The sequence below is a fragment of the Varroa jacobsoni genome, unplaced genomic scaffold (genome assembly GCF_002532875.2).
Source record: "Varroa jacobsoni isolate VJ856 unplaced genomic scaffold, vjacob_1.0 contig00129, whole genome shotgun sequence".
Taxonomy (NCBI): Eukaryota; Metazoa; Arthropoda; class Arachnida; order Mesostigmata; family Varroidae; genus Varroa; species Varroa jacobsoni.
In genome coordinates this window covers 558-13,947 of record NW_019214414.1, presented here as the reverse complement: position 1 = coordinate 13,947, position 13,390 = coordinate 558, and the positions used below count along the sequence as shown (strand labels likewise).

Here is a 13,390-nt window from a genome sequence, read left to right as displayed (position 1 = left end):
GCCTCGTATGCGTTCGCTGTGCGAAGGTTTCCGCCAATGAAAACTTTGGGAGTGTGCCTATTGAACTCCTCGCTTGTCGTACCGTCAGTACTCCTTTTTCGCGTCGAAACCGCGTTGGACCACAGTTTCATATGGAGCAGGCATTTGGTATTGAGCAGCCCGTAGAAAAGCTTATGTCCAGCATCCAGCAGGACTGGCTTATTCTCTTACTGCCAAACTTTTTTGGGTTTTAGATCTCCCGTATACTTTCCAATGTAACATCGTGACACAAGGACAGATAGAAACTCAGGCCCGTTTTAGCTTGGCCCAGCGAAAAATCAGTTGTGCCACGGACCTTGTCACTTGTCGGCCCGGATCTTCGTCTTACGATATATGCTACAGTGCAGTGCTCACATTGTACTTGCAACATGACAATGGCGAAAAATCAAGATAAATTGAGTCGTCGCCCTCGTTGTTGAATCTGGTTTGGCCCGACCAGCTTGGGGGCCGATTCGGTATACGACTATTCCGTTTGAGTCCATTGTGTCTCGCTCCGTAGTAACGTGATCGGCTTCAGCCAAAGATTAAAAAAAGGCAAGAGGGACTACCATACACTGGGTTTCCAACAAGGTAACTGGCTGACAGCGAACTATGACGCTGGTCAATTGTGCTAGACGACATTTTGTGCGTGTAGCTTGGGGATATAGAAGTAGGGGGTAAAGGCACAAACAAGTACGAGTACGTAAAAGCGATATTAATCGACACAAGTAGTAGACGGTTCCCTATAGTAGAATCCAAGACAAAAGACATTATAATACGAACATGATAGCTGTATGCGAATTTAGATCATTTTTCAATTGAAAACCGTAATTTTATTTCTGCATATACTAGTCTCTGAAGGTGTTCGCAGAAACATTGTAAGAGATGGGTAGTCGATTTTGATTTAACCTTTTTACACTGGAGTTTTTGTTCCCTAAATCAACGAAAAAGTTTTTATACCATACGCCACGGTTAATTGTTTAATGTCTGTCTCGAGTACAGATTCAGAGATCGTTCATGACAAGCTTCGACAGTCGATACGTAAAGATCTGTATTGCGCTGTGGCTATCATTGGGCGAAACACAAAAAAGCTGACTAGGGCCGTATGTCTAAAAACAAAGGCGATAAAAGAACGGCTTTATTAGAATTCACAGAAAATCGTTTATAAATAAAGTAGGAGAAGTATGACAGCCTCCTCCTTCATTTGTTTCGTATCACTCTATCTTCACCAGTTGCATACAACTACACGTTCCTCACTATGCTTACCATATCTAGCCAGAAAACATGGATAAATTCGTAAAAAGTTGCGATTGTTTCTGGATTAGTACGTAAAGGGACACTGCCTGCCGGAAATTTGATGGTCACCCTTAGCTATAATTCTGAAACCGTCAAGAGACGTGCTGTAACGCACGTACAGAACAAATACGAAAAATGTGTATGTAATTTCTCTTTACGCAAATATTACCGGTGGCTTGTCGGGAGACTTCCCTTGCTTACGTCCTCTGTCGTCCACATACATTCACAAATGTAAATGATTACAGGTTAAAAAAACATCAAGCTAAGCTACGGCAATAAAACTCTTGTTTCAATGCTGGCACTACCTCAAGCGACAACGAATCCCTTAGCGTCAGCTGTATACGATGTACCTGCGACTCGTTTATACGTAATTAGTACTTTAGCTACGAACAACAGTTCTGAGGTGCGATTGCATATCTCGTTTAATAACGCGCAGCGCTTAAAGCCAAACAAACACTGCTTCGACTATTTGAGGTAGTGAACAATAATTGTGAGCGCTTTTTGTCCATATGCGGAGGTCCACTGTTTTCATGGATGGTACTATATATTAGTTAAGCAAAGTGTTTTCTAATGGAACAGATCGTGCGAGAATGAGCGTCTGCAGCCAATAGTAGTCTGCGTTCGCAAGTTTGCTATTTAGGAAGTTTGTATGAACGATGTGCGGCTGTTAATGGGGCTATATTGACTGTGGGGCTGACTGTGATAGTGAAAAGTCGTTCGTTGCTATTCCCCTATTTGTTCAATATCGTAGGACGCTTTTGGCAAGCATTTTGTAAACCGGTTAATTTTCGAAGTAATCAGAAGGCCGAAACGGGCTAAGATAGCGGTAAGTAAGCCGATGACACATCTGTCGAACCCCAAAATGTTATTTTCACTCTGACCTATTCGAATTGCGTTGAACTCAATAAGAGCTAATAAAAGTTTCAAAAACAACAGCTACCTGGTTCGAAAACGCTATATTATTTGTATAACTATTCTAACTTATCACACTGTCAGGGAGTAACCTATAGATTGACATCAATGGCCAAACAGTTAAATCAAGGCTTGTGCATTGCTATAGAAAGAAAAAATAGAATAATTCATTAATATGATATTGACTGAAAACATAGGCAACGTAATAAATGTTTTGTTTTTTTCTGTATGTAATATTGATTTTGCGTAACGAACATTCAAGAGCCTGAAGCCACACGAGTGATTACAGTCCCGGGAACATCCGCCGACGCTACTTTGCAAGAACTCATACCGGCAACTCAATACCAATTCGTGATCAAGGCTAGCAACGCGCTGGGTGACTCTATTTTCAGTAAGCCCACCCTTGTCAAAACCAAGATGGATGGTAAGTTATAAGCCGCGAAGAAGAGCTATTGCAGGTTTATAAGAACCACTACACCATTGACATCCATGCGCGTTAAAACGTAATCTTGTAAACATTTTCTTTGCACAAAAATGTCTAATACTGATACCTATATATTATAAGTTATAATAAAGTGACTTTCAATTGTGGATTTGTTCGTGTTTGCGTTGTTACAGCGCCGAAGACGCCTCCATCTCATGTCACAGCGTCGGCTGTAGATTCTCGGACGATTCGAGTTACGTGGAGGGTAAGTAGGGCGCTATTTCGTTCACATCGTATATCTCTAAGAGACCGTGGAAGCTCTTTCTATGTGGTTCGACGTAACACTATTATATTGCGTGTGCTCCTACAGACAAGTTTCGTCTTTTATTCCCAGTAAACGATTACGAGCAAGAATAGTGCGTATATATATATGTATGTACTCAGCTATTCACCAAATAGCAGCTCCTGCCTTAAAGCATCAGCCGGCGGCCGAATAATTGTCTTCTAGAACTCAACCATTTCGTCCTTGTAGCACCTTTAGCTTGTAGAATCTCTGAGCGATCTGGGTATTTGCCGATCATCATATTCCATCATTGAATCCAATCGCTTACGAACCATCAAGGGACCATCAAGAGAAAGGCGAGCCCAACGGAGTCGACAACCGAGAACCTAACCAGCGACGAATGGGAGCAAATAGGGAAACTTGTACATCGCTTTAGTTTACATCGATGGTCAGGATAAACTGCTACAGCGTAGCCGCGCATCTCTATCTAGTTCTTTTAGCCTTCGACTAGATTCGGCTTAGGCTTCGAAAGAGTAAGTCTTCAGGCCATAGGACATATTGGCTGTTCCACATGTGTCTGCATAAGCCGGCAGCTACTGGGACGCTCCTGTAGAAGCGTCGAAGGGCCGTCTTCAATCTAAGCAGAAGTTCGACCGATTCCATCGTATCGAGCGATAGCCGTAGTAGAGTACACAAGTTCTCGTAGTGAGCTTCGAGAAAAAGAGTTTTCATTCAGCCAGCTTTCACCGGCATAATTGTCTGGGGCTAGATGATCTGCCGCTTTCTAAATGGTTGACTAATCCCCTGCTATATACATTAGTCATAGTGATTAACCAAGGTAAACAAAAATAAGTCTATATATTCACTAATGTAGCATGCTGCAGGGAACACTCTATGTTGCGTCAGGATTACTCCAGCGCATGACTAGTGTAAACAGAAGCAGCGCATGAGAGGCATTACCACCCCTGGTAGCCTGCATCGTCAGAGGCTATCGACACAGAGAATTGAAGTCGTTACCAGCGAGTAGATAATTTCCAGAATGAAACTGGTTTACCGATCGCCTTTTTTTCCATGAGTGGCCGGAGTTCTGCACCGGATCAGTCTACGTATAGTAGCTATGTGGCCACTGTTGTCACTCCTACAACCTATCTCTAATACTATAAATTCTGTAGAAATTTCTGGCTGGACAACGACTAAATTATTTCGGCCCAAAACACATTTTAAACCAACTCCTACGCCGATCTTTTATGCACATAGATTTTACGGGCCAATGCACAACGACTTGAACATGAATCGCGTACATCGCGTTTCTTTAGCTCTCGTACAACACTGACACGTACGCCAGTGGACTAGCCAGTTCAGTAACTCTGAAGTCGAGCGTCAAGTGCTAGTCCTTTATATCGACGACGCTTGTGGATTACCTTTGGGCTGTGGAGTGAGGAGCGCTTCGATACCGGTTTCTTCGGCCGGTTTTCCTCAGCTACTGCCGTTCTTCGATTTTCTTCAATTTGCTTTTTCTTTTCGGTCGGAGTCATCTTCGTTGACATTTTTGGGCAACTCGTTGCGTTCGTTTCTCCCCCTGAAATTATATTTTGGACTTGGCTTTTTAAGAGCGATGATGGATGCGCAACAGTTCATCACTAACCATCAAAGCTGCTCGGTAAGGATGCTCGTAAGATTCAACTTCCTCGTCCCTTTACAAGCAGTAGCAGCGGTAGCCATGGCGGTCATAGCGGTTGATATTAAGATAGTTTTGCACACCGACAGAAATAGTTGAACGCTGCAGTATTACCACCGCACGAGCAGGGCGGAAGATGTCCCCCCAGTCGCTAGAGGGTGAGAGCCGCCGTTTCCGAATCGGGTCATGGACGGCCGCTGTAAAGCCGATCAGAATGGGTGATGTTGCCCGCGAGCTATTCGGGCCCTCTTCAAGATGCACTCCCGTTGCCACGAGCTTCTCCACAAAAAGCCTTTGCAAACCCCTTTACACCCGTTGTACTGTTTTCCTTCTCTACACCTATACCATGCTATTCTCCTTTAGTAAACTGGCCAGTGTTAAGTGATTGATGTGATGATTTTCGATGATCGGTTGGTTGGTCAGCAAAGTTACCGAACTGCTGAGCGCTTTCCTTATTTAACTGAAATATCCCCTGGCGGAGTCAAAGCTCCGATCTCTCTATTCGGCCTTAAACCAGCCATCGCTTAGCACTATCTCCAGTTCCCGTTGGCTGTTGGAGTTTAAAGCAACCAATGCCCGGGCAGCGGACCTTTAAGCGGCAGCCAAAGCGAGCAACGTGAAAACACAGTCATCTGCTGCAGTACGAAATCAGTATTGGTTTTCTGACGCGAACAGCTAACTTTTTGCCTTTTGGTTGGTCGTAGATTGCTCTTTGCGTATGATCCAGCTTAGATGGCCTGCTGTCAAACGCTACTAGGCAGCCCGCTTGTGTAAATACATCTCAGAGTAAGTTTGACTGAAAGTCTGTCAGAACGCGTGCTGTAAGCATTGGACAGCAATGTGCCGCCGCTGTGCCGCTGGTACTTGCAGGAAGGAGAGTGGACGAGTGGAGAAAATACGTCGGAACTTTTTCAGAGATCGTCGCTTACTCACGATCTGGATCGTTGCTGTTAAAGCGAACCCGAGGCAGTCGAATTTAAACGGCAGAATATGATTTACGTACGTCTACTTTTACTACTACTGTTAGTACTAAACATACATTTAATATTGCAGCCATGACCTAAGACTGCCGATGGACCTTCATGGCATCCTTGCTCAAGGAGAATACCCCCCGAGTGTGAAGTCTGAGCGAAGTTTTGCAGACAGATCCCTGCGTCTGCACTTGTTCATATTTTGCGCTTATCTACTCGCAGCATTACTGGTGAATTTGCTTCAGCTTTGGGCAATCGAATTGTTTGCCCGAATGTTTCGCCGTTCTGCACACACACACAATAGCAAACCCGTCGTATAATGGCAAATTTCATTAGCGCTCTTTTCAGCTCCTTTCAATGATAATGTTGTTTTGTTTGTTTGACATAGATTTCTACTTTAACTAATAGCAAATTAACTGTGAATGGTGTTTATGTCAAGAATGCGCTGAAGCTTAGATAGTTCCGATTGCTAATATCGCGCTGCTTGTATCATTCTAGTCCCCGATATCTGCTCTACATGTATCATCGTTTCGACACTTTCCATTTTCTTATATCGCTAAAGCGTTTAGCTACGAGTTAATATTCTATGGCGCAACGATCCTACATGATGTTTTCTGGCCACCTATTCACCCTTGATACCCATATGAATGATCTAGTGCTACATTCTGTCCAAAATAAGCGGTAAGGATATTGAGTAAATTGGCTGATTTGGTTCTGCAACCTACCTTTACAGCAATAGCCGCTTCATCCTTAAATTGAGTTTGGGTGAGAGGAGACCAGCTGGTGAACATTACTTGCTCTCCTTTTTCCTCCTTTCATTCTTTCCATTTTCCATCGTGAAACAGCTTCTCTTCCAGGTTTTAAGATCCCTTTTCCGATTTTTCCAGCGGTGAACTCTGTGTCATCCTCACACTAACCGTGTATATTTATCCTTTCTTTCGTTAAACGTAATTAATATCGTAACCGATGACGACAAGGAATGCGCTGCCAGCTGCATCCCTTGCTCAGTTCCGGCGAATGGGCGACTAACGTCGCTAGCCTGGCCTGCCAACAGCGTCAACTAAAGATTCATTTCAGGAGGCCGTATTTTGCTCGGCCTGTTTACACCTGGTTATCAGATCTTAACCAATACGAGTAGGGGCGCCATCGGATATTAAAGCGCCGCTTACGAGAGTAGACGATTGGCAGAGCAAAACAGAGCTGAAAGTAACAGGGCTCTACGTTTAGTTTCGCTGGTTCTCGTTCTGCTATTTGTGCCCTCTCAATGACTTTTATCGATTAAGTTAAGTCAAATAACTAAAAGTGATTACTGTGTGCGTCTAATGAGAGGTGTGACACGATCCGGTCTAATTGTCACTTACTGCTATCGTCACTGCCTTCGACGCTGAGACAGTCACGCCGCCAGCACCACTTTGTGCAGATTACACATCCTATATAGAACTCTTTTTTTGAGGCGCATTTGAACGTCCTGCATGTCTCCTGTGAGAGTTTCTTAACACTATCGACGACCCTGGCTTTGTGTCTCCAGTGCTCCAGTTGTTTTCTCATCTAGAGCTGGTGGGGAATTACACATCGGGTCTGACGTGATGCCGTGAGCGTCAATAGAAGCAATGAATTGAAACGAGAGCATGAACTGAACCAGCAGCCAACCTGCGCCGATATTGCATCTGCCAATTGCTACCGGCGGAGCGAAGCGAGCTACGATGTCTCCATTGTGCTAGCCACATGACAGCGCCATTGACAGTAAGTGATTTTTAAGGCATACCCTCCTCCATTGGAGAAACCGCTCATAAATGTCGTAGGAAGGACATATGCAAAAAACATTTCAAAATTAGTTTCTCTAGCCCAACCAAAAGCAAGGTTCGCAAAGATCAGCCGGAAATATGGAATAACACTAGTACCTGACAGCCGGTTCATTCATCACATCCATTCATTCTTGTTTTTTTCCCTTCACTGTCACTCGCTCCTACTCTCGCCTGCACGGTTCCATATTTCGTAGCATTGATTTTTCGTAAGCGAGAACCGGCACATTCATCTAAATATTCACGCCCATAAAGACGAGGGCAGGGCGAACCAGATCGAAGTAACTTTTTTGTCCATATGGTCCAACAACATGGCGTTCAGTCATTACCCTGTTTTTTTCCGTTTCCCATCGTAATTCCTTTTCGTCAATTACAGCCAGAATTACGCCCGCGTCATCTTGTTGAGAAATGCCCTCGTAGTTAAGCAGCGATTTTAAACGAAGTGAAAATGGAGAGAAGCTGTCTTCATTGAGTCAAAAGGAAGCCTCCGGGCGGTAGTATTTTTGCGTTTGCTGTTCCGTTAGCAAGGTGACGACCGCCACATGTCGGCGCGGAACACCGCAGAAATGAGAGATGATCATGCTGAGCTCACCCAAGATTTAGTATTACGTGTATCTCTTATTCGAACATCTCGCAACCCATTACAGTCAGTCGGAGATCCTACGATTACTAGTAACCAATAAATAGAACATAGGTGGCAGCCATGTAATGCACGCCTGTTTCGGCTGAGTGACATCCTTCTTCAGAGTCTGTGTTCCTTCCATCCAAGAACAAGTTTGTCCGTTCCCTTTCCTCGTGGCGCTTTCTATTGACGGCTGTGACTTGATGCTAGCAACAGGTCACAGTCGCCAATTGGCTCGATCTCCGTTGCTCTCACCGAGATAGTCTTTGTCTTCCGACGCACCAGCGAGGCCTACAGATCTGTACCCAACTAGGGTGGCAAGCTATCTTAATTGGATCCGACGGCTTTCGCTTTCAACTGGCGTCAACAAGGAACACAATAGGCGCAGGTTGTTCGTGCGTCACTTTAGTCACGCACCTTACGATCATTAAGCTAACAAAGCAACTCAGACGGCTGCTGTATTCAGCGTGCTGTCAAGCCATGTGTAGCTGGGCACTGCCCAGCTGTTTCAGTAGCTTGCCTTTCACTTTTATTATATATAGGAGTGCTTGCGCCTGTGATAGAGAATACGAAAACAAGAGGAAGACAGGGAAATACAATTAGACGAGAAGGTCCGACTAAGAATGTGCAAGCCCCGTGTTGTGCAGAAGGAACCCTTTGTACGGTTCCATCTCATCGAGACCACTGCATTGCCGGTCTGCTGCGGGCGCACTTTTCCGAGATTATGTACTCCAGCGTTTTAGGCGGTTGTCGTCGGCATGTTGCCGTGGAAGTATTCTCGATGGCTTCAGCCATATTGCCTTATGATAGCTTGGTGGTCGCAAGTACGTACATCCTGTTTTAGACAGTCAGTTTACCCATCGATACCTATAGAAGGTCACCCTTCCTAGGTATTATCGCCAAGAAACCTAGCACAGTCTAGGCGGATGATTCTATTTTCTTTGAGGATTCGGGTTCCGTTAAATCCACGCTGACGGATGCCATCACTAGCACTGCTACAACCCCCAGTACCGTCCTCTTTGCTACCCGTTCATCTTCAGCGTTACCGACACCTTGCACGCGGCCGTCAGGCTAGCAATGTTGCGGCGGCACTTTGAGGTTGCGATCCGGTGCAATGCAAAGGCGACCTTCTCGTGTTTGCTCAATATACCATCTATCTCTTCTGGATGTTTGCCTGTGGAGAGAAAACTATGATTTGGTCCGGCGTAAGCCTGACGGGCAGGGTGAGTACCACCAAGGCCCCCTCTGTGTGTAGTGGGATGAATACAAAAACGTCCCTTTCCAGTTCTTCCTTACGCGCGTCGCCGGAAGCCTTTCTCGAATTCGGATTCCTTGCGCCAGCTAAACCACTTTTGCAGCATAGCTTTCCCTTCACTATTAGGCATTTCTTTCTGGCTCTTTTATCTCGCCTTTGCTTTTTCAGTCTTTACGTCTTGCTTCATAATCGTTATCCGTTGAGCGGGAATTTTCGTTTGGCTAAGATAGGATAAAAGGCTTAATACCGATGCCGAACGTAAAACTCGAAATATAGAGACTAGCGTACAGTAGAAATATCTTGAGCTCTTTGAGTAGTGAAAAAAGAAAAAGAGGAGTGGGAGAACTTTTCACAGTAGCGAGTGGCTGATGTTAGGATGAGCCAGTTCTAATGGGACGATGTAAATGGAAAGTAAACCAGCGGCTTGAAGCATAAGAAATGGCCGTTTATGCACTTCGCCACGCTTAATGACAAATTGAGGGTCGGTACAAGCGGCGGCGGCTAGAATAGCAACGACAGTCTGGCTATGATGACCATAATGTCAAGGAAGCCTATTTCTGAAGGGGCGTAAGTGTTGAGAACACTTTCCAGGTCTAAGAAAAAGAAGCGCGTATTTGACAGGTAACGTTGAGTGTTTGCACCATAGGAGGTCGCTTGGTTTGTTTTTTATCGTTTATACAATTCAAAATTTCTATCTATCGTTCATTACATCCGCTTGCAGAAGCCCGCGGAGCGTGCACGGAATAGTCATTTATCCGGGTACTACGTAGGCTACAAGGAAGCCGATGCAACTGAACAACTCGTATACAAGACCGTTGATATCGATCACAGCACGCAGCCGGCCAGCAGCCGAGAAGAATACACCATCACGGGTTTAAAGAAGAATACAAAATATACAGTCGTTGTTCAAGCTTTCAATCCGCAAGGTTCAGGTCCTTTGAGCAATGAGCTCATCGTGAAAACCTACGAATATGGTAAGTTATTATTAGAAAGCTTCTATTAAATTAATTCTTTCGCATATAATAATAATTATTATTATTCTCGTAAATAGACGACTTTCTTAGAAATACATAAACAGCCATGTATCAGACACAGGGAAAAATACGTGCACATATAAGCACCGAGATTCACGTCAATCCATCAGACCTAAGAACTCTGTGTTAGATATCTAATAAAATTGTTCATCTATACCAAATATGATTTTAACAGCAACAAAATTCAAGTAAATATAACCATTCTTGCAATATGTAATTTCCCCATTCCAGTGTTTCTTTATTTTAAAAAATAACCAGACAAAGATTTGTGGCTAGCAATTTTCTTCCTTCAGCACTTTTTATTCAATTACGGCATAACGTCTTTCTTCTCTTGACGAGCAGAACGCTGCTATAACCTCTTATAAAGCTCGGTCATTTGGTAGTCGCATCAATTTGGTGAGATACTGGCCTGCAAGGCGCAGCCTACGCGCAATAGCACCTCCTAGTAACTTTTCCAATATTTAAGCCGTAAGCTTTTGCTTCAAAGCGCCGCTATAGACGTGTTTACCGCTTGGATCCCTCACGTCCCGTTCAACCCCTAGCTCTCTGAAAATGACGCACATGGCAATACGCCCTGCTGTTACAAACTGCTAGTTCATTGCGTGTGTTAGCAAGATGCCAATAGTTTTCGTTCGCCTCTTAGTTTGTACGGAATGCACAATTTGCTCTCAACAACCATGAAGGGGCATATCCTCAGGCCAAGCCTTAGCCATATGACCTAGCTGCAAGAGTATGCCTAAGACGCGTCCTATGCCTCCGTCACCGCTGTATTTCTGTAAAGCTTGGAGCAGTAGAAGTAGGAGTAGATCTTGCGTTTAACATTTACATAGGCTGCCCCAGTTTGGTTATGGGGGGTTAACTCAAAACATTCACTGTAGTATTTGCATTGGCAGAGCTCCAACACCGGCAATAGTGGTACAATTACATTATGGTTAGACAGATATACATGAAAACAGATACGTGCACACAAAGATAAAGATCTTCTACACCAGTTTATTAGAGGAGCAGCTAGCACCAGCAAACGCGGTGCCGCACCAATAAAAGTAACTAGACGGTCAATAGACCTTCTCCCTCTTGCAGTAGCTTATTTAACCTGCTTCACCTAAACTTAGTTAATTTAGTTGGCCCGGAATAGTTTTGAAAGCACAGCAACCCTTTGATGTCGTTTCTTTTTAATACTGTAGCTTATGTTACAGTAGAAGAGTTAACAGTTTCGATTATGTCCTCGCCACCCTTTCACTGTCATAATGGTACAAGCTGCACGTGCACCTATTTGCCCTTGCTATCCCCCTTTCCCTCAGAACTGACGTGTTTTAGCTGCCCCGCTGTGTCTGCACCGCGCGACACTGCTACACACTGTATCCGCTATCACAGACCTGCTTTGCGCGGACGAAAACGCCTACACTGTAATTGTCGAGAAAAATGCTTTGCCCTTTTGTCCCTATTGTTATCGGGAGCCACTGCTGTTGCTAGCGCTGCGTTGTTGCTGGTATTGCTTTCTGTTGAAGACAGGGTGGGAGGCATTCGCTTTATTGCCATCGGCTTAGGCCTCGACGAACTAAGGCGACAGGACAAATGAGGCCGGCCTAGGGGTTTGAGGTGCCGAGGTCTGCGGAAGAGATTCCACTGCCCGTCATGTGCAGCCGTTAATTTGCATGGCTTATTCGGTCGGCTCCTTTTTTATCGGTTAATGTGTAAAGTACATAATATACGTGTAGCAAGCGAACAATACCAACGCACACATACAGGAGGACAAGGATACTTGCATACATACCCACGACACAGTGAAGCGCCTGCATAAAGTGGGGCCAAAAGGGAAGGAAATGAAACAAATACCGGCGATTCTGAACAGTCGTATAAAAACAGTAGGCACAATTATGCATGCATGAATAGCGCTTCCAGCTGTGGTTCAGTGCGTAAAAAAATAGACTAAGCAACAGAAGTTTAAGTATATTAGTTTAATTTTTGCTAGTCTACAACACTATATTAGGACTTATGGAGCAAGCCGATGTTTTTGCTAGCTTTGGGCTGTTTTTCATTTTGAGATACGTACAAATACTAAAAAGTCTGATAAGTAAGCTTACGAAAATAGAAGGTGCGCGTACCGTACGTGATTTCGTTATGTCTAATGACCACTCGTTTTCATAGTCTTGCCTCACATCCTTGCCCGACTAAAGCAATTATTATTAAACTAGAAGGCTGGTCTTGACCGATATACGCTGTCAGTCTGTTTGACTTTTATAGTACTTCCTAACCTTTGCCGTTCCTACATTAACATACATTTTAGATCCACCGCCCAGCCCTCCGTTGAAAATAATCGCCACGACCTCGTCATCGATTCACGTTCGCTGGGAGCAGGATTTAAACAAATACAAGGTGACGGGTTACCTTCTACATTACAAGCACTTAGGGGCCGAATGGAAAGAGATGCAGCTACACAGTTTCACGACAAACAAGATCGTCGAGGGCCTGCTCTGCGGGACCACCTATCAGATTTTTCTTACAGCGTTTAACGATATCGGACGCGGTGAGCCCTCGCCAGTTATCGAGGTGGCCACGGAGGGTAGAGGTGAGTTTGCCCTACATGTATGATCAGTAACACAACATGCTGCTGCTACTGTCGCCCCTATTATGTTCCAGAGACCAACTAGGGGGCCTAGGTCTCCGTTTTGACCGCGGTTTGTTTCAAGCCCCTTGGCCAATAGAGCCTTCTCATTCACGTCGCCGGACTTAAGCACGCTGTGTGTTGCTTGCTGCTACGATGTTGCCACTTGTGTTTTGTCGGCGTCGTCACCACTGCCGCTTCAAATAGTTGCTGCTGCTCCTGCACCAAAAGGAAAAGTATCTTATGATTCAGGACCAGCACAAACGAGAGCGGAGACAACAGAAAGAAGACAGAGCACACGCGACGATGAAGGCAGGAGCGGCGAGGCAGTCCATACGAAAGGTCGGGTGCCAGTAGTACAACCTATGAGCCTGCAACGATGAGACATCTTGTCGGTAGCGAGTGCATACCTAAATGAGGAAGGACTGTATATCTGGGTGTCGGTATAATGGGACATGTAGGCGCAAGTCGTAGTAGTAAGAGCGTCAGA

At 44.8% G+C, this 13,390-nt stretch overlaps 1 protein-coding gene across 1 annotated transcript in view; it reads left to right on the top strand.

The window, feature by feature from the left end:
- The window catches only part of LOC111270822 (cell adhesion molecule Dscam1), a 157,022-nt gene extending 143,855 nt beyond the window's left edge, over window positions 1-13,167 (top strand). Inside the window, exons 16-19 of the mRNA XM_022851250.2 lie at window positions 2,489-2,650; window positions 2,845-2,915; window positions 9,983-10,235; window positions 12,583-13,167. Coding sequence (XP_022706985.2) covers window positions 2,489-2,650; window positions 2,845-2,915; window positions 9,983-10,235; window positions 12,583-12,887 — 791 coding nt within the window. The 3' untranslated portion in view covers window positions 12,888-13,167. The remainder of the gene's footprint in view (window positions 1-2,488; window positions 2,651-2,844; window positions 2,916-9,982; window positions 10,236-12,582) is intronic.
- Window positions 13,168-13,390: the final 223 nt, after the last annotated feature.